The 26,553-nt window shown below is 45.2% G+C and overlaps 1 protein-coding gene across 2 annotated transcripts in view; it reads left to right on the top strand.

Moving 5' to 3' along the window:
* Positions 1-26,513, top strand: part of snap25b (synaptosome associated protein 25b) — a 37,532-nt gene extending 11,019 nt beyond the window's left edge. The window contains exons 2-8 of one of the 2 annotated variants that reach the window (XM_030376246.1): positions 4,530-4,636; positions 6,711-6,752; positions 14,323-14,371; positions 20,058-20,175; positions 23,343-23,462; positions 23,848-23,992; positions 25,048-26,513. In XM_030376246.1, the coding sequence (XP_030232106.1) occupies positions 4,565-4,636; positions 6,711-6,752; positions 14,323-14,371; positions 20,058-20,175; positions 23,343-23,462; positions 23,848-23,992; positions 25,048-25,116 (615 nt within the window). In that variant the 5' untranslated portion in view covers positions 4,530-4,564 and the 3' untranslated portion in view covers positions 25,117-26,513. Of the gene's footprint in view, positions 1-4,529; positions 4,637-6,710; positions 6,753-14,322; positions 14,372-19,670; positions 19,789-20,057; positions 20,176-23,342; positions 23,463-23,847; positions 23,993-25,047 lie in introns of both variants that reach the window. The other variant, XM_030376247.1, reaches the window with a different exon arrangement.
* Positions 26,514-26,553: the final 40 nt, after the last annotated feature.

Genomic DNA, 26,553 nt, shown 5'->3' with positions numbered 1-26,553 from the left:
ACCTCATTTAAGTAATGTCAGTGAGAATAATGCATGGCAGTTTTAGGCACATGTTTCGCAAACTGCAGTGGTGTGAATTGGGTATCAACCATCTAAGTTTTCTTATTAACACGACCCAAAGATTCAGCTACAGAGGGAAATCTGAGTGCTCAGTGGATGAGCGGACGGGAATGCATTCGGGATAAGGTTTTTCCATCACTAACATTTTTCTACCACTCGGAGAGATAGAGCTAGAGAGAATGAAAGAGAACGGCAGATAGCGAGAGAGGAGAGAGTGAGCGAGAGAGAGTAAGAGAGAGAGCGCATGAGGAAGAGAGAGAGAGAGAGAGAGAGAGAGAGAGAGAGAGAGAGAGAGGCCGGGACAGAGAAAGAGAGCGAGCGAGTGAGAGAGAGGCCGGGACAGAGAAAGAGAGCGAGCGAGTGAGAGAGACATCGAACTACGGAGTTTGGGGAACGAGGGAGCAGCCGGCAGAGGAGAGAGAGAGAGTGAGCCGAGTGGTGAGAGGGTAAACAGTGGAGTGTAAATCCTCTTTCCTGTAGGTTTTAATCTCCTCAGTGGGCGGGGCCTGTAGACCGGGCCTTCCGGCGGCCATTAATAACGCTGAGTGACAAGAAGCGCTGCCCTTGGTGGGGGCTGGGCACGGGTCACATGACTGCCTCTATGATGTACCACACGCCACGCAGCAGTGCTGTGTGCTGCTGAATCTCTCTCTCTCTTTTGCTCTCTCTCTCTCACTGTCTCTCTCTCTCTTTCTCTTTATCTCGTCTTATCTTTTGCTCTGTCTATAGACATGGGTTTATATAAATAGATATCATCTTAATATATTCTCTTTTTCTTTTTCTTTTTTCTGTTCCTCCTTATCTCTATATTTGTATTCTCTTTCTCTCTTTCTTTTATTATTTCCCTTTCGGGGCCTTTCTTCTCTTTCTTCTTATCTCTTTTTCTATATATATATATATATTTATATATATATATAAATAGATATGTAGGCTCAACAAATTATTGAAACAGTGATAGAGAGAGAAAGACATGGGTGAGAGAGAGGGAGGGTGAGAGAGAAAGGAAGAGAGAGAGTGTGTGTTGACAATAAGAGAAGGGCGAGAGAGACCGGGAGGAAAAGAAAGAGAGGGAGAGAGAGAGAGAGAGAGAGAGAGAGAGAGAGAGTGATGACAAAAGGGAGAGAGAGACAGGGATAGAGAGAAAGAGAGAGAGACTGTTGACAATAAGAGAAGGGAGAGAGAGCGAGGGCCCGCATGGCATCCAATAATAAAGTGAAAGGAAATGAGATTTGGTAGAAAGAAAGTGTCGCCTCTCAAGTTAGCAGGAAGCCGATGGCACTGAGGGGGGGAGAAAGGGGGGGGGAGAGATGAGCCAGTGACTGATCGATAACAGGGGAGAAAATTACACCGCAGAGATGAATACGGGCTGCGGGGGAGGGGGTGGCGGGCGGAGGAAGACGCAGCAGAACAGCAGCTGATAAGAAGGCAGGCAGGCCGGAGAAGAGACAGAGTTTAGTTCTGAGGATGCGTTACACTATAATAATATACTGTTTTATAGAAGTTAGCTCTGTGTCCCTGCTTGCATGAGCATGGGTTGTGATCATTATTAGTGTTATTGTATTGTTATTATTCACCATCACCTTTCACTGTCTAGTTAACTAGAAAATGTGACCAGAGTGTACCGTGTTCAGCAAGAGTACGCTTCCATTGTGTGGACCCCATTTTGCTGTTAACATTATTCTGTTTAATGGTAGGTTTGATATTCCACGTAGAATGAATCATCGCGTACTCTGCGCGTCGACTCATTCTACGTTGCCGAGCACTGCAGCGTCAGGGAAAACAGCCAACATGCCAAATGCAGACCTCAATAATGCAAAGCTCTGTTCGTTGATGAGGCATAAAAGAAAAGAGAGGCAAAATGAACGCAATGATAGAGCGAGTGATGGATGAAGAGAAGGGCTTTTAAGAGGCCATATTTCCACCAAACCTCTTTTCCCCCTGCATGTATGCTTAATTATTCAACACTGACGAGGAAGGGGGAGACGGGGGGGGAGGGGTGGGAGAGGGGGAGGGTGAGCTTGGGCAGAGGGGTCTTTGGAGAGAGACTGTCCTGCAAAAGCCCAAAATTATAAGAAACACATGCAGCATTTTTGATACAGTAGGCGGAAATTCACTGGCAACGAAAAAATTCTCCGTCCTTTGTCTCATGTGTGACTATCGGATATTTCCCAGCATGCTTCAGCCCTGTTATAAAACTGTAGCGACTCACTAAATATAAATCTGTTTCTCTGCTGGTGGTTGTGGTGGAGAGGGGGGGGGGGGGGGGCGCCATGTCATTTATTTTTCAACGTCAAATCCTAGAGGATTTCTTTGTGGAAAAGGCTTTGTTTTCTGCACGTTCTGTGCATGTTTATTTACAGATTTTATTTTGTCCCTTGGACAAGATCAGAAGTTTGTTTGATTTGATGGAAACAAATTCATATTTAACTGCAGTGGAGCAGTATAATTTGCATTGGGGAAAAACACAACGTAACACAAAGAGAGAAAATGTAGCATGGAGGAGGGAGATGGGGGAAAAAGACAGAAGACAAACCAATGATGTTGGTTGGAGAGCAGTCATCTCGTCTGAGCGAGTTGGAATTGTCAGGTGACTGAGATAAGCCCTGAGCCTTCTTCCCATCATCCTCGTTTTTTCCCATCATGCCTCAGATGAGCCGCTTCCAGTACCGTCCGCTTCACCACGGACTGAAAAACTCCATCCATTTTTCATGGGATATATTTCAGGCTCCTCCAGTGTGCACTCCTATCAAACACTGAGTGTCTGGCAACCCTTCCGGAGAGCAGAAACAACATCATTGTCTCTATCCTGTTTGACTTCTTTCAAAGATACCCAAACCCTGCTGAAACAACTTACTTCAGATGAAAAGTGATGTAGCAGGTTAAAATAGGAATAGTACGGATTCATTTGTGGGTGTTTTAGTTTTGGACATAAAGGACTCAAGTTGCGCTCTATAGGTTGAACACATGTTTTTTCATGAGTTATCTTATACCGGCTTTTTGGCTTACCGGGTTGTGTCAACTAGCCAGGGAACCAGATCTGGGAGCTCCTATTTGATTTTCTCTGGTAGATGCGTGTAGCCCCCTCCCATTTAGACAGATTTCCAGCAGACCTGGTACTGGTCAGGCCAATCACACCCATTGATCTGAGACTGTGCAGAGGAGTGCGCTATGGGAGCGCTGGGGAGGCATTTTAATCAACAACCATGTGTCACACATTTCGTTGCTCTTGATTGGTTGTAGGTCTATTATCAAGTGAGTCCAGAGGCATCTTGGTCTGCGCTTGGGAAAATCGCCCCCTTGGAAATCGAAAATGCACTGAGAAGATTGATCTGGAGGTGTCAGGCTAAACGTCAATCAAATGGGCCCCAACCCTGATTGTAGAGGGTGGACAAAATCTAACCAGCAATAACACCCACCCCGGTGAGAAGACATTTTAAACAAGCAACACAGCTTAAACAAGGGGTTCTGTTTTTCTTCAACATTGTCTAATTTATTTGCTCAAATCTATGAAAGAAAGGTTACTGCTATGACTGTTCACAATACACGCATTATCCTTTTGTTTTATTCTTTATGGTTTTTTTTTTATTATTATTCTTAATAGATTTCTACCTCCTTATCTTAAGTCATGGTACCTAACCTAAAGTTGTGACATGATGCGATGACAGAAAAAGGAGGATGTTGTTATGTGCAAGGATACAAGGTAGGCAACAGTGGGAATGGATCAAATAACCTGAATGGTCTTTTCAGCTTAAAACAGGGCGGGACCAAACTTTTAACTTGACTGTTCATACTACAGGCAGTCGCGGTTCAATGCAGGCATAGAGGCACTTACAAGGGTAGTCTCCTGTGTATGGGTTGATCCGTTCAGTCTGCACAGTGGTTGGAACTGTTTCCTCTCAGCAAGAAGGCCACGGGTTCCAACCCAGCTGGGACTATTCTGGTAGGAGTCTGTTTGTTCTCCTGTGTTCTCGAGGTGTTCCTCAGGGTGCTCCAGTTTCCTCCCACACCTTAAGTCATCTGTAGCCATCGGTTAAGGTGAATTGGTGAACTGCCAGTGTATTCAGGGATACTTCTGGAGTTGGTCTCTGGTAGGGCTGAAGGATTAACCAAATTCAATCAGACATCACGTTGAAATAGAACGCGATTCGCAAATCGCAAGGGTTGCGATAATTTTTTTTTTTAAAGAAATTAAAAAAAAGAAAAAAGCTCATACTATAGAATGAATTATTGCTTGTTTGGAGAATAATACAGAGCATAAGTAACTTTAGAAAGAAAAATCTCAATCGCAATACTGGTCGAAATTAGATTATTTCCCCAAATCGTTCAGCCGTAGTCCCCGGCTAGTGCACTGTGGCGGTACCATAGGTCCTAGTGATGGGTTGGATGCAGAGGACCCATTCAGTTGAACTCTGTGTGAATGGTTGATTATTTTTCTGGGTCCCTGACCTGTACGTTCTTCTCTCTTCCAGGTCCCGCCCCCTGAGGTCCACATTCCAGAGCCAAGATGGCCGATGAAGCTGACATGCGCAATGAGCTGGCTGACCTGCAGACACGGGCAGACCAAGTCGCTGATGATGTAAGGAGAACACACACGCACATACAACTTCAGAGACGCACCCACATACACACATTCACACACGCTATAGGCCAAGTAGCGGATGATATAAGACAAATACACACACACGCACATTGTTGCACAATCATTGACGCACACACATACACACATTCACACACGTTATAGACCGAGTAGCTGATGATATAAGAAGAACACACACACACACGCACAATGACGCACACTCACTGACACACACACATACACACATTCACACACGTTATAGACCGAGTAGCTGATGATATAAGAAGAACACACACACACACGCACAATGACGCACACTCACTGACACACACACATACACACATTCACACACGTTATAGACCGAGTAGCTGATGATATAAGAAGGTCACACACGCACGCACAATGACACACTCACTGACACAAGTACACACACACCTGGACACACACCTACACACACATTATAGACCAACTAGCCAATGATTTACACAAGCAAGACGCACACAAACCCTGACGCACACAAACGCACACATTCACACACTCTGACGTACGCTTACTCCCTGACACAGACACACAAATACACACACATTATAGACCAAGCAGCTGCGGATGTAAGAACACACATGCACGAACACTGACCCACACACGCACACAGACACGCACACACACTCTCACACATTACGACACAAAAATACACCCTTTATTTTACAGAAATATATACTACATATATGGACCCGGCTGAAAATGACATAGCAGCATGTCCCATATTTTGAATAATGCAGTGTATTGAGTGACAGACATGGTGAAAAGGCCTTTCTTGCTAAAATTCTTGCTAAAATCAAGTCTGAATAATCAATGACAGGTACTATGTAACGCGATTTTATTCATAAAGATTTCTTTACAGTTAGTCGATTATATTTTCTCCTGTGAAGGTGTATACATCCCTGCAGACACAATCTTAAACAGATATCACCCTTGAAAGAGGGACAAACGACAGAGGCCCCTCGTATTTTACATTTGGCCCTTTCATCAGCTCCTCAGGAAGCCTCCGCTTCACCCTAATGAGTTGGAGAGGAGCTCAGGAAGGAGCAGGTCATTTTTCTGCAGGGAATAATAGACCAGCCCTGATGGCTCCCATTAAAAATTCATGAGGAGATAATGCAAAGCCGAGAGTCTTCTCCGATACCGGCAGAGACAAGATGGGAGCCACGGGAAAGATAGACAGAGATGGAAAAGAGTGAGATAGAAAGAGTGAGACAGATCGGGCGAGAAGAACGACAGAGTCAAGCAGGGTCACACACCGAACGAGCCACGGGGCGCAGCGTCCTGCAGCCTTGCGTGGCAGAAAGAACAACAATGTTGATTTCAGGACTGCTAACATAATGGCCGGCGCTGAAAGCTGGTACCGGTGGGAGGGCTCTCGCTGAGAATAACGGTCTGGGGTTTATTGAACATTGTATGTCGCCAGAAGGCACGTCCAGTGTGTGATGGGGATAGAGGCAAGATCTCAGATGTATAGAGAGGATGGCCGAGTGGATGAGAATGGTTGCGTGGATGGATGGACAGACACTGTCTGTGTATTTGTAAAGGAGAAATGCATGAAGATCAGATACTAAAGTCAGGGATTTGATCTGACATTGGAGGAAAGGACTGAAAATGAGAGCAAAGGACAGGGTGGAGGGGGACGTAATGCCGTAGGAGCTATGAGGCACAAGAGGGTGATGAAGAAGATGAATAACAGACAAGGAGGGCAAAAAGGTATGATGGCATCGAGATTAGGAGAACAAGTAAGCAGCGAGATGGGAAGAGAGGAGCAAGGCATGTCAAAGTTAATCCCCTGTATCTCCACACATACAGGCCGATGAACTAATATGAGATATCAACTGTATGTGCTAACAGCTTAAATGGCCCCATAACCAATAACTCATGTCTATTACCAGCGACCGTTTTTACTGCGTCAATGGCTCGCTGCTGAAAATAACATCTTAGCTGTTCATATCTCTGTCCTTCACTCAGAGTAAAGACCCTTTTGTCCCTCTCTCTCTCTCTCTCTCTCTCTCTCTCTCTCTCTCTCTAGTCCCTGGAGAGCACTCGGCGTATGCTGGCCCTGGTTGAGGAGGTGAGTTCATTGATCCCCCCCCCCCCCCCCCCCCCCCAACACACACACACGCACGCACACACACACACGCATACACACACACACACACACACACACACACACACACACACACACACACACACACACACACACACACACACACACACACACACACACACACACACACACACTTATGACTGGACACTGTTACGTCGACAATGATAACAGCACTTTTGCCTTCTGCTTTGTCTTGGTTGACTTTCAAAGCCCTGACTGACCTGACATCTGGTCTTTATCAAAGTCACTCACCTTTCCTGTCACTCACCTGTCAACACCCCCACTTTCTCCCTGGTGACCTTGAACTGACTGCCTGCCATTAAGACAAGCTAGGGGATGCACAAAATCTGCAGTAATTGTGATCACGCACGCTTGCTACTACTACCAAACCTCTATGACATGACACAGCTTTATATTAAGGCACAAGAAAGTGTGGACCTACCATGTGACCTCAGCTTTCACACGCAAAGCAGGCACCTCTTGTTAGGAAGATGGAATGGATTTCCGTGCGATTTCATGGCAGTTTTTATGTCAGCATCTAAGGCAACCTGAGTACACATCAATACATCCCAAAATGTTTTTCCTGTCTCAAGGTGCCGGCTGGTTGACAGCCTGTATCTATGTCCACTGCTAGCTCTGGTTGTACAGCACAGGATAGTTGTGTGGTTATTCAGGAGGTCCTTCGAACTGAAGCCTCCCGGATTCAATTTCCCTGTTCAGACTCCTTCCTGTTGCAGCATCCACAAGCTGTATCCTTTATCTGCTAATGCAGAAGCTGAATATGAAACTGTGGAACATGTTGAGCTCCTCTGGAACCATCTCAGAATCAACATCACGGGAATTCATAGAAGGTTTTCGGTTGGAATTCAACCCCATGGCATCATAAGCACACATGGCTATGGGATATGATACTGTTAATGCCTTTTTGGAATATGTAGTGACTCTAGCTGGGCCAACAATCTGAACATGAATAATGGTAATGAGGGAATCATACTTCCTCATTACATAATTGTTAATAATTATATATAATATAATAAGGATTGTTTGATTTAAAAATAAAAAAAATGCTTCAAATAAGAAATTGAGGATTTGTGCCGTCCGCCTGCCCTGATCCAGCCTGTTCTAGTCTGACGAAGCACGGTGTGAAGAGAGAAAGACCTTGGATGGCTGTGTGACATTGTCCAGTCCCACCATTGCAAAAACAAACTATGAAATGTGACCCAGTTATGTGAAGGCCAGTTTTGCATCACTTACAGCAGGTGCCCGCTATTCCTCAGCACAGATTAATCTTTCCCCCAACACGGTGATCTAGGACAACAGTTCCACATGAGAAACCTCGGTTTCCATCACCTACAAGTATGAGCAGACGCCAGCTGAACACCAAGCCTTCACAGTATCCCAGACATTGGGAGCATGGTGGCAATTATATTTGACACATTTCACCAGGATGGACAGTATGGCCATCACTAGAAGAAGAAAGAAATACACAACACCAGAGCCTAAGAAAAATACTTGAAACCTCCCTTCTTCCTTTGTAAATGGAATCCATCATGATAACGGACACGTTGATCTGAAGAAAGAAACAGAAAGATCGGACACAGACTATATTGACGCTCCATAAAGCTAATTTATGACCTTTCTCAGGGTAAATAGTACACCTTGAATGTCAAGCGTTGCTATCCTGTCACACTGGGCCAGTTCAGATGATCAGAGAGATGGTCTTTGAGGTGGATATCTACTGCTAGAGCCGGTCCTTTGTGATCCCTGTCTGAGTCCGGATTGGCTGTGTGAGTATAATACCACATCAAAGAGACAGCAGATGCAAAAAAAACGATGTTGGATGCAATGTGGCAAGCCATAACAACGAAAATCCCAAAAGTTGTGTAGCGTATACTCTCTGTATATAACCAAAGGGCTTGGACTAGAGCCCCAGGGGGTCTGCCTCCAGACGTGTAATATGTTTGAAAGTGCTGACAAATAACGATGTTTGGCTGCATTAGGCTCCTCTCTGTCTGGCTGACAATGCGTTTATATTACTGAACATAAGGGTGTCTCTAGGGGGACTATAGGCTGGGTATGGAACGGAAAAGAGCACCAGTGTGGAATAATGGTCCAACTGTGAATTGTCAAGCATTGAGTTTTGCTGTTTGTCTACAAAGGGTAGTGGACAGGTGTGTTTGTGTCAACTGTTTTTCTGGATAGGGATTTAGTCGAATTTGGCACTTAACTTTATTTTTAACTGGTAATGAAGGGCAAAGCTACCCCTGGGACACAAGGAGGTCAATGTTAGATGTTAATTTGATGCAAATATCAGCAGAATGCCACAGTGTTTCAAGTGGTCAACCGTGGTGGACCGTTATATATTTTGGCACAGTGGGCTTGTTTTAATTGGTGTCTGAGGGGTTATTTAAAAGGAAACAGATGAATGTAGAAAAGCTTATTTTGATGCTCAAAACCCAAACCAACATCCCCTGCAACCATGATAACCCTCCTGCTGAAAACCTATGACAGACCCAAACATTAATTTCCTCACAAACAAAGGAAATAACCCCATAAAGCTTGCAGCGTGATATGAAAACCGAATGCCACAACAATGAACTCGGAGCATACAGACACACTATCTTTACCCGCGCTTCCTCTGCTCTAAGTGGGCTCTCATCTAATCTAGCCCTAACGTAATAAGTGAGGAACAGTTAACACAAGTGCCACATACATTGGCAGGCTACCAAGTGATCCACCATTAGATAGACCTGATTAGAAGCCCGGACCAGACAGCCAGAGCCCGTATCTCCCCTGCAGGAGGCATGCTCTAACTGCATCTCCTAAGTGCTTGTGTATTGTGCTTGTGCTTAGTTGGGTATTAAGAAAGCATTACAAGAAGTGGATGCTTTCTCTGATGTGAGGATTAGCTTCCCCCTTCCTCCTTCTTATGTTAAGTAGGGTGCAAACATTACATGTCCTTAGCGTCCAAGGGCTGGGCTTCTGCTGTGCAATACATCGTATTTGAAAGGTATAGCTCTTATTAATGTCTTAACATCCTGTGTTATATCATTATAATGTAAATTAAAGCTAAATGTAGATATGGCATGCTGATGAACAGATGAACTGAATATAGCTTCATGTAAAAATGTTATACACTTGCATATATTTATACTGAAACGTGTGTGTGTGTGTGTGTGTGTGTGTGTGTGTGTGTGTGTGTGTGTGTGTGTGTGTGTGTGTGTGTGTGTCTGTGTGTGTGTGTGTTTGTGTGTGTGTGTGTGTGTGTGTGTGTTTGTGTGTGTGTGTGTGTGCGTGTGCATGAAAAAAAAAACAAGAGTAATGAAAAATTAAAAATAAGTATAAGTATAATAAGTATGAGTGTTTTTTATATTAGTCCCTGACCTAGGTCCTGGCAAATCACAAGTGTTTATCTAAAGTGGGGCGAATTTGATACAATGACTAGGGGCTTCGTTACGGCTTTTTTATAAAAGAAACAAAGGTGGCTACCGCAGATGTGTCACACGCTTCATTGCTGTGATTGGTTGTAGGTCCATCCTATTGTGTCCAGACAGAGGCATGTTGGTCTGTGCCTGTTGATAACACCACTAGGAATGCGAAAATTAACTGAGCGGTTCGAGACTAATACGCATATGCAAATGTATCTGTCGATGCCTGGCTAGTGAACAAATACTGAATACTAATACTTGAATCCATAACAAATATTACCTCAGCTCAGACCCATAATATTGAGATAGAGGGAGAGGGAGAGGGAGAGGGAGAGGGAGAGAGGGAGAGAGGGAGAGGGAGAGACAGACAGAGAGAGTGCATGTGAAGGACATCAGTACAGCTATCAGATGTCTCTGTGGACCAGATGGGCGACCTGATCGACAGTAGTGTAGCATCCTGCATAAGAAAGTATGTTTGATTATCTGTGCTGCCCAAGCCAATAGACATGCTGTAAAATGATTCTAGGACTGCAGGGTCATCAAGTGGTCAGGGAGAACGTGATGCATGGAGATAAGAAAAATGCACCAGCCAGTACAACAACCCACGCACAGTCTCTCTCGCTCAGCGACGTAATGAACCGCCATTACATTAATGCAATAAGAACCACCGTTCCTTCACTCCCACTGTGTCGATAATACTTTCAAGAAAACATAGATTACAGAATAAAATATCAATCAATATACTTCATGATCAGCTTTCTAAAACAAGAATGTGAGATTATTGTAATATTCAATACTCCGTAACACGGAAACTCCATAGCGCCAAAAAACAGGGCTTGACACAGATTAGTCTCTTAATAGGTCATTTTCTGCTCCCCGGGTGGTTTATTGATTATATGTTGGAAATGTGTACAACATAAATCAATGCATGGATTACATCACCCATTCTACAGGTGATGCCAACAGAATGTGTCTGCGGATCAGATGTCTCTCATGCTGAATATCTAGTGTCTTCTGATGGTCTAGATCTGGGGCTGCTCCATGGCCGATAGGTTGGATAGATTCCTGGAGAGGGAGCACAAGCAAAGACCTAGAGACGGAGAATCCATAGCACCTGTCTCCCCACCCACACGCATGACCTCGTTTCGTGCTACGTGTGTTCTTCTCTTTTGTTTCCTATTTCTCCTGACTCTTTGTGGTGCTGTCAATGTGAATTCTCCTGGAGTCAGCACAATGCCCTGCTCAAGGGGAACACGGCGATGATTCTTGAAGACATTAGCTCTTGAGCCTTGGAGAAAGAAAATTACATCTTTGTTTGGATTCTAAAATGGGGTTCTTTCAAATGTATGAACACAATGGGTTGTTCACACTCTTGCTGATAACTTGGCATGTGCAAGCACCACACTGTTTAAATATGCGATAAATAAAAGGTTGAAATGTCTCCCACATGTCTGTGTTCTTTGAACTTTTATGATCAAATAATTATTTCCTGCAGTCTTAAGGCCTGTGTCGGCTAAATTGTTGATTGAGCGGGCAGAAAATATTAAATCAATTGAAATAAACCCTCATTCTGGTTCTGTGTGTCAGTCTAAGTGAGTTTTGCTCGGGGGAGGAAGCAGAGCACTAAGCACTAATCACAGGTTAGTGTGTGTTAGTGTAGAGTGTTGATGACAGCAGGGTGTGGAAAAGGCCCGGCAGTTATTTCAGTGTAACAGGGTTTAACTAGTGTCACAGCTACCTCCCACGTCATTGTCTGTCAATGTTGTTTTTATATGGTGGGTGTATATGCACCTTATGTTGTTTCTGTATATTTGTGTGTGTGTGTGTGTGTGTGTGTGTGTGTGTGTGTGTGCGTGTGCGTGCGCGCGTGCGTGTGTGCGTGCGTGCGTGCGTGCGTGCGTGCGTGCGTGCGTGTGTGTGTGTGTATGGGTGTATGTGTTTGTTTGTTTGTCTGTGTGTGTGTGTGTGTGTGTGTGTGTGTGTGTGTATGTGTGTGGCTGTGTTGTATCTGTTTACATGTGTGTGTGTGTGTTTGCTGTTTACCCATGCATGATTGTGAAAATTGTGCGTGCGTGCGTGCGTGCGTGCGTGCGTGCGTGCGTGTGTGCTTGGGTTCATATATGTGTGTGTCTGTTTGTGTGCATCCATGCGAGAGAGGAGGAGATGATATCAGCGGGTGATATTGTCCCAGTCGGCAAGGTCAGACATCCTGTCCTGTAGCTCTGTTGCCGTGGACAGCCTGTTCCCATGGTACCAAGTACATTTACGGGTGCGCTAGAGTAACTGAGTTGGATTTTATTCGGTTATATGGTGTCTACTCTGTGGATCCACCCACCACTCCCAACCCTCTCCGGGAGGTTAAGTTTAAGCGTCGGTTATGTGGGAGGGGCGCATAATCAGGGGAAGAGCGAATCAATCGGGAACACGGAGCGAGTGTGGCATTGGTCACGCCGTCAATATTGTATTTTTAAATGTCACCGTCTGTTTGTCGCCGGGTGCATTGCCAGATCTTTGGCCTTTTGAAGAAAGTCAGTGGTGCAGAGTCGTTGCAGTAGTTCAGCCGTCTCTCCTCTGTGTCTAGGGGTCTAGAAGACCTCAGTGCTATTGGATTGTTCCCAGTCTCAGATGACTGTTTCTTATTGGGTTTGATGAGCTGTAGCCTCTTGTTCCACAGGGATCCAAACAGGGTCTGTCTGTTAACGAATGCTTAAGGACGATCAGAATAAGCAGTGCGTGAACACTGTGGCCTTTGACTGATTATAGTTCATGGGAGTGTAAATGGATCTTGTACACATCCTTTATTAGCAACAATAACTGCGTTGCTACTGATAGGTTGAAATTCTCATTTTACAGGGATTTGTCAGTAAAACATACGTGAAAAAAAACGTATACGTGAGGAGAATTCAGTGATGGAGGCGGAGCATGTGTGTGGCGGTGGCTTTCTGTGTTTTTGTTTGTGTGTGTGGGTAGGGGGGGTGTCTGTGTGTTTTGTGTGTTGTTTACAAGCTAGCCTGTAGCTTGTAAACCTTATCCATGTGTGCTGTATGTTGAAGGGTATTCCCGATTATCTGTAAATTCATATTATGGCTAGTGTATTCTCAGTTGGACTGTGCCAAATCTAAATGTTACATATTACGACCTTTGGCAGACATTTTGCAGTATTTTGTATAAGCCCTTGTATTTGTCCAAGGTCACTGCTGTAACCCCTGTAGGGCTGTAGTGAACGCAGTCCATGCATCTACCCCGACTGGATCGCCCACTCTAGCTGTGCAAGGACCATACTCTGACATATGCTATTAATCACAGCGGCTTACATTCCCACCCCTGCTGTTTGGGTATTGAGACTAGCATCAAGTCAATGCGACAATTATATCATGCATTCCTATGACAGCCTTACAGATAATGGAGCCTCCATCCAAACTGGCGCTGCTGTTGAAGTACTCTGCACATTGAGGGAACAGAAGCAGTTCATCCAGGGATGCTAAATGTGTTTCGGCAATGTTTGCAATCCTTTCTGGAGTCATTCAGGGAACAACAAGCCCCGAAGATTTACACAGATTTACTGATTATCAATTGACAAAAAATAATGTTTGCTATTCGAACTCAAGAAATGGATGTATCCTGATTGTCTGTACAGCTGTTGCATACACTGTTTTGCATCAGTGTTCAATGAATGAATCAACACATTAGTTGATCGGTTCAGCCGACTCGTCTCTCTATGCTGACAGCTCACGCTTTTAACCTCATTTAGCGGCCCCTATAATAATCAGCTACGCCATCATTCAAACCTTATTGGTTTGAATGATGATTTTATTGGTTTAGCAGTTGATTTGGTAGGTAGAACTAATTGAATCAACTATGAAAACATGAATGTGTTAATGCTTAAATGTACTTTTTGATGCCATTTGCTAAGAAAAGACCTCAGAATTTTTTGAGATGAGAAATTGGTATGGGCAGCGTTTACTTGATACTTCTTGATACTTGTTAACTGTGCTTATAATTCCCCTCTTTTCTCTTCTCTTTCCTACTTTTCTTCCTTCCACTTTGTCTCCATCCACCTCCAAACATCCCTCTGTCCTGCGTGCCTCTTGCCGTCTGTGTGTTAGAGTAAAGATGCTGGCATCAGGACTCTGGTCATGTTGGATGAACAGGGAGGTAAGTCAGTAGGGTCAGATCTCCTTTAATACACTGGTATTTCTCTTCCACCTGTCATATGTTCTTTGTTTTCTGTTCTATGTTATTCAGCTGCTCCCTTTAGTCTCAACTGCTTCTATTCAAAGCTGAATGAAAATGCAGTAGCTGAATTCTGTGTTACATCTGGTATAATGTCAGATGGTGCCTGTTGTAGACAAATCCATTCACCAGAATGTATTCTTGTATAGTTTAGTCCCACGCTTAGTCTTATGTTCATAAAGCCTACTTTGCATACTGGACATAACCGACAAGCTTTGCTTCTGCTATGCTTCCTGATTGCTACTTCTTATAAAATGGCCCTGTGCTGGAAAATATATGACAGTAAATATTACAAGCCTTTATATAACTCACCTTTAAACCAGAAGGTTTGCTCATTATATTTCAGCAAGAAAGAGTGCAGTCTAATCCATACCTTAATATCCCTTCTGTATAAAGGTTGTAAATCGTACGTACATTTGAAGTACATTTGAAATACATTTGAAATAGTTTTAACGCACAAATCATCCATACCTGATGGATTTGTCCAGGATGTAACATACCAAACAAATTATGCAGGTTTTTATATGACTTGCTATAATTGCGGAAGCCTACAAGCATTCACCATCTCTGGCACTTTTGCATAATGCATTTTCCCTCAAGGATTAACAACGCCGTCCTCAGCTCCTGATTTGTGCATGGCCTGTGCAGAGCACAGCTGTACGTTCTCCGGCATGTCCCCAAAGCGCCACTCAGTCCCTCCACGCAATCTTCTCTTAAAGTGATGGACAACAGGAATCCAATTATTTACTTCTAATTATGTTTTTAACGATACCAAGGTGGGCATTAAGAATCCGAAAAGGATGCTTAATGCCCGTCAATCGATTTCCTTCTATTCATTCAAGCCGATTTAATGACTGGAGTCTGTTTTCACTCTTGGCTCCATAGCCAAGCGGCTGAGCAATTGCCAAGTTTATGAGATGGCTTTCAGATTTATTTGAATATACTTTTATACATTTTCCTGACAAGATGTTATATGGGTGTGTGGTCTGAGGTAGTTTTAGATGTTATGGTTACTCAACGTTTTTAGATCCTGAAGTCCATCACTTTAAGTTCACAGCAAGGCCGTAACTTTCCAACGTTAATACGTGTTAGGGGAGGTAGTTAGGCTCTGTCTGTCACAAAATCAGGCTCCTTCCTTCCAACTCGAATAGAAACATGATGGAGGCTTTAACCGCCTTCTTTATTCAATCAGTTAGATACTAAATCTCAAGCAAAATCAACGTTTTTTAACTTCTTCAGCGAGGCCGTCAGTGAGGTGCCAGTGAGCATGGTTCCCCAAGGCCAGGTAGGACAGACTGAGCCAGGACGAAAATAAAGAGTGTACGCTAGTGTAGCCTCGCCCTCTTTCGCTGTGATTGCAGTTTGACTGGTTAAGACAAAACATTCATCATCTCACTCATTCACCCTCCAATCCACTCGTAGTAGGCTGAGGTTTCCGAAGAAGGAGGCAGAGTGATATCCCGGAAAGGTATATGTACAAAGATAACAACACAAGCGCAAGCGATTATGTGTTGTGGTTTCAGATGCAGAGCTGTAAGTATGCCCACAATGCGACGGCTAATGTTGAACTGGAGGTGAATAACATAAAAACTTCATACACAACTGTGAAGTCCCTTAGGGGTGTATTTATTACAAAGCAAACATCAACGCTGGGCCACAGTAATTAAAATAAATCTAACATAATCCTATAGATATTAAATCCATAAAATATTCATTTTAAATCGATGATGTCGTTTGCGGTTATGGTGACCGCTGAAGAAACCGTGAAGAAACAATATATAGTAATATCATTACCAACCATTGGAAGTACATCAGTCAATTAGGTATTCTTTACATATTTGACCGTGTTTCCCATTGCAATCATTAAATAGCTTTGTAATGCTGACAGCCTGGGATCAACAAAGAGACGGCTCCATTGGTCCTTTGTATATACAGTGAAAAAGAAACAACCTCGGTGTGCCACTGCCTGCCTGGGTATCAAATCTTTGCCATCACTCCCCACATTTGGTATAGTTCCAGCGCTAAAAGAGCTGGATGTTGCAAGGATAGCTGGTAAAGTCTGAAAAAAAGGAAGGCGTGTGTGTGCATAAACTGTATCACTTCCTCAGGGGTTGTGCGCTGTTCCATGCATGAACGAGCAGCCTAATTAGCCTGTCAAATGGAACATATAGCCTTTTTGTCTCCTTTATTCTCTCTCTCTCTCTCTCTCTCTCTCTCTCTCTCTCTCTCTCTCTCTCTCTCTCTCTCTCTCTCTCTCTCTCTCCCTCTCCCTCTCCCTCTCTCTCTCTCTCCCCCCCCTCCCTCCCATTTACCAGTCTCCCGAGTGATGGCCAGTCCAGTCTGGTGCTTATAACACAGCACTGCAATCAATTCACAGATTCAAATTACCTCAGCCCCTGAACAAACCCTAACCTGATGCCGCTCCTCCCTTCTCTCTCTGCCTCTCGCCCTCTCTTCCTGTTCTATGCTTTCTTACTCTACCTCTCTCTCTTTCTTCCTTGCCCTACACAGCTAACACCATCACATATATTATCTTTTTTTCTTGGATTTCGTTCAATCGTCTTCAGTAATACACATCTTGAAATTGTATAATCCAGATATTGATAAAAGGACAGGTTATTTGCATACAGACAGTTTTATAGACACATTTCACATAAGTATTAATGTAAATTAATGCAAGTGGATGGTACACACCGATTGTGCTCAAACCTCAACCTATTCTACCTTCTCTTACAGCTGCAATGACTAGAGCCACAAACGCATCCGTAAATACATTGCAATGCTTCTGGAGGGTTCCTTTAAAAAATCCAGGAAGCAGCCCGTAATCAGACATGTACCTGATTATTAAAAAACCACTAATTGATCTGAGATATATATATGCATCTTTATGTGTGTGTGTGTGTGTGTGTGTGTGTGTGTGTGTGTGTGTGTGTGTGTGTGTGTGTGTGTGTGTGTGTGTGTGTGTGTGTGTGTGTGTGTGTGTGCGTGTGTGTGTTTGTGTGTTTGTTTAGAATACACAGTATTCATGCATGGTTATGCCCACACACACGGGTGTGTGCGTGTGCATGTCTGTGGCAAGGCAGGAGGATTTATCATTGGGTGCTTTGATGCATTGCCGTCTGTGCAGACCGAGCTAAGTGCTAATGAGCCCTTCACCGACCACCGGATGCCTTCTACACCTCACACAGGGCTGGGGGGGGGGGGGGGGTTGATAGATCACCCCTACGCCCCCATGTCTCTATGGGACCACAAAGCATATGCTCACAGCCTGGGAGAGAGCTGCTCATATCTTCTGCTGTTACACAGTTAAGGAGAGGAAGGGATTGGCAGTGCACATCTCCAGTCCCTGCTTTGATTTATTATTGAAATTGACTTTCCAATGCTCTCTCGCCTCCCCAAAGGCTGATACTGTTTTACGCCATAAGCACCAGATCTAAATCTGGTGCTCCAGTGAGACTGTGAGGCTGTGATTGGTTGGTATACTGATTGACAGACGAGACACTCCTTAGAATACTCCCACCTGACGGGGTGGGGGAGGAGGTTTTTAAAACGAGCCTTGAATACAGCAAGGAGATAAGTGTCTTTTATCTCTCTCTCTCTCTCTCTCTCTCTCTCTCTCTCTCTCTCTCTCTCTCTCTCTCTCTCTCTCTCTCTCTCTCTCTCTCTCTCTCTCTCTCTCTCTCTCTCTCTCTTCCAATCCCTTGTGTTTTCCTGGGATTAGTGGGGGAGGCTAATTACCGGCTCTACGTAGTTTTTTAGACTGGGGAACTCCGAGGTATAACCCTCCTTAAATCCCCCACACTCAAACACACAACACAAATACACACACAAACACAACGCACACAAACACACACCCACACACATATCCTCACCATGTGACAGATCTAGAAAACATTTAGAAACTCCTGACAATGTGTCTTGTAGCCCTTACTAGGATGTTGGATGGTAAACCAGTATCTAAAGCTATTTTAGCCCTATGTTATGCAGGTAGGCCTACTAACACCTCCAATGAGCAGTCCGATAGCGAACGAGCTATACTCTTTGTACGCCTGTTACCTTTAAGAAAGTTAAAGGGAAAAGCAAGAGAACGTTGAAGCCAACCACAATAAGTAGTGCGTTAGTGCTCATATATTCATAACTTTTATGAGCGATTGAATCCGAGTATCTTCACTCCAGTTCTACCATGTTGAACTGAATCCTAAAGTTGACACTAAATGCTAAAACATGTGCCTACATATCAAACATAGACCTTGATGCAACCATTAAAGTGTTCAGTGATCTGCTAGATACATTTTACGAGAAACAAATCAATAAAACATTATGTATCTCCTGTATGGCCGGGATTGATTACATGTCATTGGCATGCTGTTGAAGAAAGACCGAACAATCCTAACTGGATTAGGTCTCTCTCAAAACCTGCTCACGGAGAACCAAACACGAGTGCCCCTCGCCCCATATTCACAGGATTGGAAGTGTGTGTGGGTATGTGTGGGTGTGGTGTGTGTTTGCATGAAGCCTTTTCTACCAGGCAACAGCACAGTCATCCAGTTCTATGTGTCACTCTCCCATCATGCCTTTCACCTTAACCAAAGGCATAGAGCTTTACCTCTGCTCCTCATAATCATTCATACATTCATCCACTGCTATGAGTCATGTCTAATTTAGATTTTCCATTCTTCAAAATGTTCGCTTTTATGTTAAGTCGAGATCTGTGTACTCCTCGGGCCATTACTCCTCGAAATCCCCCTCTTTCTTCTCTTTCCTTCTCCATCGCTCTATTCTTTCTTCCTTTCATCCGTACTCGCCTGTATGGCAGCTCTGAGAGGTTCTTAAACCAGACTGTGCTCATTCTGTTCTGTATGAAATATAGTCTCAGTGCTGCGCTTCACAGTCAGCAGGGGAACACTCAACCAGTCAGACACAAAGCTGTCATTTGATATCTGCAATGAAAACACTGTATCCACAGCAATGGCCACCGTGCATCCAGACAGGTAAACGGGTATCGCTTCCGTAAATAAAAAAGGCAAGCGTGCATTCGTTTGTTTAGCGCAGGGCACGCACACGCGCGCACTTAGCGCTTATTGCTAGCGCCGCCCGATGCATATCTCCAGCACTCTCTGCCTCGTAGCCTCGTAGCCTCGTAGCCTAGCGCGCTTACTCAACTCGAATCCAAACCAGTCCAACTCATTTCACACTACTCTCATGCCTTTGTCCTCACCAGAGCAACTTGAACGCCACGAAGAGGGCATGAACAAGGTCCACGCAGACCTGAAGGAGGCCGAGAAAGATTTAAAGGGTTTTGGCCAATGCTGTGGTCTGATATGCCCATGTGTTGCGAAGTAGGTACCGGCAGGGGAACATGCCCCCCTCCCCCCCTAGCCTGTCCAGTGCTGGTGATGGTGGTGATGGTGTTGATGGTGGTGGTGATGTCTCTCTTGTCACAGTCAATGTCTTTTTTTTGTCCCCTCTTCCTTTGTCTGACCACTCTCCCCCCCCCCCCCCCCCCCCAAACCCCCTGACTTCCTCCCCACAACCCTCTTCTTCTTTCTCTTCCACTCACGCGCTCGCGTTCTCGCGCTGGGATGTTTGACAATGTGTCGGTAATCAGAGCAACTGGAGCGCATCGAGGAAGGGATGGACCAAATCAATAAGGACATGAAGGATGCGGAAAAGAATTTGAACAATCTAGGACAGTTCTGTGGTCTGTGTTCATGTCCCTGTAACAAGTAGGTGCAGCCTGCCCGGTCCGACTGCATGTGTATGTCCACCGCCTGCCTGTGCCTCTCTCTCTCTCTCTGTGCGCCCCGCTTCACCCCACGGGGGGTCCTTTGGTGTGGGCAGTCAAGCCAGACGCACCACACTGCTGGAAGACCCAAACCATACACAACACCCTGTGCTTGTGTGCGTGCATGCCTGTGTGTGTATGTGTGTGTATGTGCGTGTGTGTGTGTGTGTGCCTGTGCTGGTGTGTGTGTGTGTGTGTGTGTGTGTGTGTGTGTGTGTGTGTGTGTGTGTGTGTGTGTGTGTGTGTGTGTGTGTGTGTGTGTGTGTGTGTGTGTGTGTGTGTGTGAGCGTGTGCGTGCGTGTGTTTGTGCATGTCGGTGGATAAGAGAGCTAGAGAGGGAGAGAGACCGAGAGAGATGAAAGTTGGATGGACAAATGGATATGTGTGCCCCTCCACAGGGCACGTATCCGCACACACGTGGATATAGATGCACGTGCGCACCAAAGCCACGAAGGACCACTCCGCTGTCTTGACTGTCACACACGCATGACAGGGCACATCACAACGACAACGCCACTCTGATCACGCCCCCCTACGGCCCGCCTGGAAAAAAGCCCTTCATTCATCAGCCGATAAGAGATTGTCTGTTAGCCAGAGATGAACATCCAAGCCACTGTGTTTCTCTTTCCAATATCCCCTGCCACCCCCCCCCCCCCCCCCCCCCCCCGCCCTTCATGACCTCTGCGCAATCCCACCCCTCACCCCAGCACACCCCTATGTACCCCCTCCTCTAGGCAGAACCTCGACCCCAGGGCTACAGCTGCCCAATATGCTCTCATTACCTTGTGGGGATTATTATGTTATCGGATTATCAATTCCCGCCACCAATTAAGGCTAACGAGATTTATGTCTCCAACGGGACCGCTTCCACATCCGCCACACTCCATCATACTGCAGAGTAGTCTCGCTAAGCATTCAGCGTGTGTGGGATAACACCCCTGTGGATTTCGTCCCTCCACATTCCTTCAGAGCATAATTGTGTCTCTTCATCCATAATTCCTCTGGAGGAAGGAGCCCAACGTCAGCCTGCTCAGCAGCCATGAAGCAGAGAGTTATTACAGTGATTAGATCCCACGTATACCTGGGATGTGGGGGTGTCCCCGTTAGACCATTCGTATGTTCTTAACTTGAATGGCAGTAATTCAGTTGCCCTGGTTTTACACAAAACGATGTACGTCTAGGTATATACGATTTTGTACAATGTAAACACGGGTTTAGAAATAACAAATGTATGTAGCGTACATACAAATGCCTTCAATGAGACTGGGACAAAATATAACCATTATTAGTTTCTATAGTTACCATTAGCAAAGTTAGCATTCCGACATATTTCACAGCCAAACCAAAGTCAGGAATCTGTATTTGGCTAACATGAACATCCAAAAGAACACTAAATCACACCTAAACATGCTACTTTATAAAAAAAGTTTTCAAGTCCTTACGTCTGCTTGCCTTCCCAAAGTAGCCCCTCCAGCCCCCAGCGCAAAACCAACCATACAAGATGGAGGCAAACGTGTGAATATATCATTATATATTCCTGGAATCATAAAACATCGGAGCAAACACAACCGCTTCCAAATTCCGGATCAGTTGACCATTTTGCTCAGCTCTTGTATGACTGTCAACTGACAACTGTCTGCCACACAATGGCCTATGAGGGCCATGTCTGTGCACAGCTTTACTCTACATGTCCTTATCAGAGCTATAAAATATACAGGTTCTCAACATGACCAAAGGCTATTCCAACAGCAGCCTGGGTCAGAGCTGACCGGCTGTGTTTTGAGGCTTGGTTAAGAGGCATGTTTTGCCGAGCCACCCGTAAATTCGATAGCTCTGATGTAACCACAGCCCAGCTCTCTTTAATCATCCTCTATCTGCGCTTATTCCGTTTTTTCTTTTGTTAATCTAGATATTATATATATACAGTCAACTGGGAGAAGGACCGTTACAGTGGTCCGGTTTTAATCTGCTCCGGGCACAAGAGAGTTGGGTTTCACCACACAATGCCTGATTCGGATTGGCTTACACCGTGAAGGTTTTAATGTCTAAAATGCTGTTTGGGAAACCCCAACGCTCCTATCTCCTGAGGGGTTTAAATGAATGTTTTTCAAACTGCTGCTTGACTGTGTATACCGAATGTATCGTCATCCAAACCAATCCTTCCAGATGCAATGAGGGGCTAAGCACAGCTAATACTAATACTACGACTACAACTACTATTACTATTGGGCTCTTAGGATGAGAAAGAGTTGATCCACAGTGGATCTCAGGGGTACATTGCTTTCAGCAGACTGGGGGAGTTATGATATGATGTGCTCTGGTCCTATCCCCCATGTTGTATAACATGTCCCCGACCCTTACACACCCAACACACCCCACCCCCATGTCTCTGTATGTGTAACTATATGTTCCCCTGTGGGAATTGATGGGCCATTAAGGCTTGGGGTTAGGGATGGGTGTGTGAGTGTGAGTGTGAGTGCGTGCGTGCGTGCGTGCGTGTGTGTGCGTGTGCGTGTGCGTGTGCGTGTGTGTGTGTGTGTGCATTTGAGTGTGAATTTATGAATTCATGTTGTGTTGTGTCTATGTTGTGACCTTGTGTCCTCTAGTGTCATGTGATGATCTATGGAGTGGTTCTGTGTTGTTGTGTACTCTTTGTTTACATGTGCTTGTGCAAGAAGGGAATTGGCCAACCATTCCTCTCTCCCACAAGCCACATGCATGCTTTTACTGTGCTTCCGAAAACACGGTTAATCTATTCACTGGATAGATGGCACACCCGTAGAACTAACTTGCATGACGTCCACTCTAACAACTCATTGTCATCGTTGCTTCAGAGGGAGAGAATCGGCTTGTCATTAGGATGCCTTGCATTGTATAATGCAAGTGTTCAAAGTCTATAGAAGCATTATAAATCCCACTTACAATCAGTGATACAGACACACAAGTGGTTCTCATTAACATTAAACACAAACCCACGGACACACCCACACGCACACACACTTAGAGTAGCACATTTACACACGCACACACGTTAAATAGCACATTGACCCACACACACACGCACACATGCGTCGCCCCGGGTCTGACTGATGTATGTGTGTGTGGTAGGATTAAGGGTGGGGGCCAGGCGTGGGGGGCCAACCAGGATGGAGTGGTGAACGCCCAGCCCGGGGCCCGCGTGGTGGACGAGCGTGAACAGATGGCCATCAGTGGGGGCTTCATCCGCAGGTGAGTGTGTGTGCGTGATTATCTGCCTGTGTGTGTGTGTGTGTGCATGTTTTTTTATGTGATTATATGCCTGTGTGTTTGTGTGATTATCTGCCTGTGTGTGTGTGTGTGTGTGTGTGTATTTGTGTGCGTCTGCACGTGTGTGTGAGTGAGAGAGACAAACGGAAACAAAGAGCCAGAGAGTGAGACTTACATGCACATATTGCCGCATTACGCACATCAAATGTACTTTGGGTTACGCAAGTGTGAGACACATACAACGCACAGAGCTTTACATCAGTGAACAAACAAAAGGATTCATCCGAAATCCAACACGCCAGAACCTAAACCCTGGCACAGAGTCACACTCCCTCTCTCAGTCCTCTCTCGCTGGATGTGTTTCCAGGGTAACGGAGGATGCCCGGGAGAACGAGATGGACGAGAACCTGGAGCAGGTGGGCGGCATCATCGGGAACCTGCGTCACATGGCCCTGGACATGGGCCAGGAGATCGACACCCAGAACCGGCAGATCGACAGGATCATGGACAAGGTACAGTGTTGGAGAAGAGAGAACAGCATAGTTAGAGATAGTGGATCATGGACAAGACACAGTGTTGGGGAAGAGAGACCAGCATAGTTAGAGATAGTGGATCATGGACAAGGTACAGTGTTGGAGAAGAGAGAACAGCATAGTTAGAGATAGTGGATCATGGACAAGGTACAGTGTTGGGGAAGAGAGAACAGCATAGTTAGAGATAGTGGATCATGGACAAGACACAGTGTTGGGGAAGAGAGACCAGCATAGTTAGAGATAGTGGATCATGGACAAGACACAGTGTTGGAGAAGAGAGACCAGCATAGTTAGAGATAGTGGATCATGGACAAGGTACGATGTTGGAGAAGAGAAACCAGCATAGTAAGAGATAGTGGATCATGGACAAGGTACAGTGTTGGAGAAGAGAGACCAGTATAGTTAGAGATGGTCGATCATGGACAAGGTACGGTGTTGGGGAAGAGAGACCAGCATAGTTAGAGATAGTGGATCATGGACAAGGTACATTGTTGGAGAAGAGAGACCAGCATAGTTAGAGATAGTGGATCATTGACAAGGTACGGTGTTGGGGAAGAGAGACCAGCATAGTTAGAGATGGTCGATCATGGACAAGGTACGGTGTTGGTGAACAGAGACCCACATAGTTAGAGATGGTCGATCATGGATAAGGTTGGTGTAACAAGACCCAAGTAATGAGAGATAGTAATACATTAGAGATATAGTTATATCCATCGGCAGCAGCAGCCTCTGTCAGCACCAGTTGGTCGTATTAGAAGAACGGGAGGCAGGTAGATCACATGACAAAAGTTCAGTGATTGAAAATATCAAAACAAAATGTATTTTGCAGTCATTCTTTCTTCCAATCTTTAAATGAGGTGGAATCTTGGTCCGAGAATCAAGCTCAGAGAAGCCCAAAAGGGAGAAGTGTTTTCTCCTTTTCGAGTGCTAGTTGTCAAAAGTGTCAATTGAATGCAGCGTTTGAAATAAGCGCCGCTTGGACAGAGACAGCCAACCCCCTATTGATACACCGGCTCTTCCTCCCATGTCTCCAGGCTGATTCCAACAAGACCAGGATTGATGAGGCCAACCAGCGGGCTACAAAGATGTTGGGAAGTGGCTAGACGGAGGATAAAACCGTGCTTCCGTCCCCTCCCCCTTCCTACCACCCAACCCCACCCCCACAACAAGCCCCGCCCCCAACACCTGCGCTAGCCGGCCCCGCTCCTGATGTGGGTCGGCGCCCAACATGCTTTTATCGTGATACTTACTCGGTAGAGATTCACACACATGCACATATCTGCCCCCCCCCCCCCCCCAAAATGCCTCTCCGACCACCCTATTCGTCGTCAATGTTGTGATGTGTCGTCTCTCTAAGGCTTTTGTTAACATATGATAGTCCTGATACCAATTGTCCATGTGTCCCCCCCTACCATCCCCCCCCCCCCCCCCCCAAACCCCAACCTGCTGTATATAGGGGCGTCTTTGATGGCTTCACAGATTTAGCTCCCCCCGTCTAACTTTCTGTGTCTCACTCTCTCTGTATGTCCTGCTGTCGTTTTTTTTTTAAGTATGTATAATATAAAGTGTATGTACACCTTGTTATAATCCCCCCCCCCCCCCCCCCCCTTGTGTGTCAGTATTCTGATGTTGTCCATGTAAAACACACTGCTCTGCTACGTTTGTGACGCTAAGAACCACAGTGACTCCCCGTACTCCTCCGGCCTGCTTGTTATACCAACCCTAGGCTAAACCTCGCAACTGCGAAGATGAATGTCCAATTGACACAAAGAACTAGATGTATGGCACAGAGACACTGAGAGCAAAACCCCAAGACAAGTCTCTATTGACACTTTAATTGAAACTAAAACCATTTAATCAAATTGAAGACGGTTTGCCCAGTGTTCACCCTTACCTCTGGTGCATTGATCTCATACAGTTGGTCTGGTCTTAAAAGTGACAACCTACAGTATATATTAGGACATTCTTAAACGTAGTTTGTGCTAGTGCACCACCAAACATCAGAGGTGTGTGGGGCGTGAGGCAAACCTGTTTTTGACTGCAGTGCTGCAGACGTCAGACTGGATTTTTCATCATCACCTGCCGCTTGGTGTGAAAAGCAGAAGGATGTGGGGTCCGAGGTATATAACAAGATAACAGAAAACTGATTACAAGTCGTCTGAATGACAGACAGGGCTCAGATACGTTCAGGCAACCGCACTGGGGTTATACCTCCATAATTCAACGTTATGACATTGCTCTATAAGTGTGTTGTGCATGTTCAACTGCTGTCAAACAATTGATTCAGGCAGATGATAATATCAGGGCAATCGCATGCTTTGCATGTAGGCCACACACGGACGACAGGCCTATGTCTACTGCCCCCTGCGCCACAAGAGTGCCACTCTTTTTGTTTCACTCATATAATGTACGTATATATCTTTCCAGACTGTGACCATCATTGTAAAATATTACCATGGAACATGCCAATAAAATCGTATAACTAGAAAAAACAAAAACACATTGTGTCCTTTGTATTTTGTTTTGTGCAAGAGTAGTGT

The sequence above is a fragment of the Gadus morhua genome, chromosome 14 (genome assembly GCF_902167405.1).
Source record: "Gadus morhua chromosome 14, gadMor3.0, whole genome shotgun sequence".
NCBI lineage: Eukaryota > Metazoa > Chordata > Actinopteri > Gadiformes > Gadidae > Gadus > Gadus morhua.
Note: the sequence above shows the minus strand (reverse complement) of the source record. Positions and strands in the feature narration are given on the sequence as shown.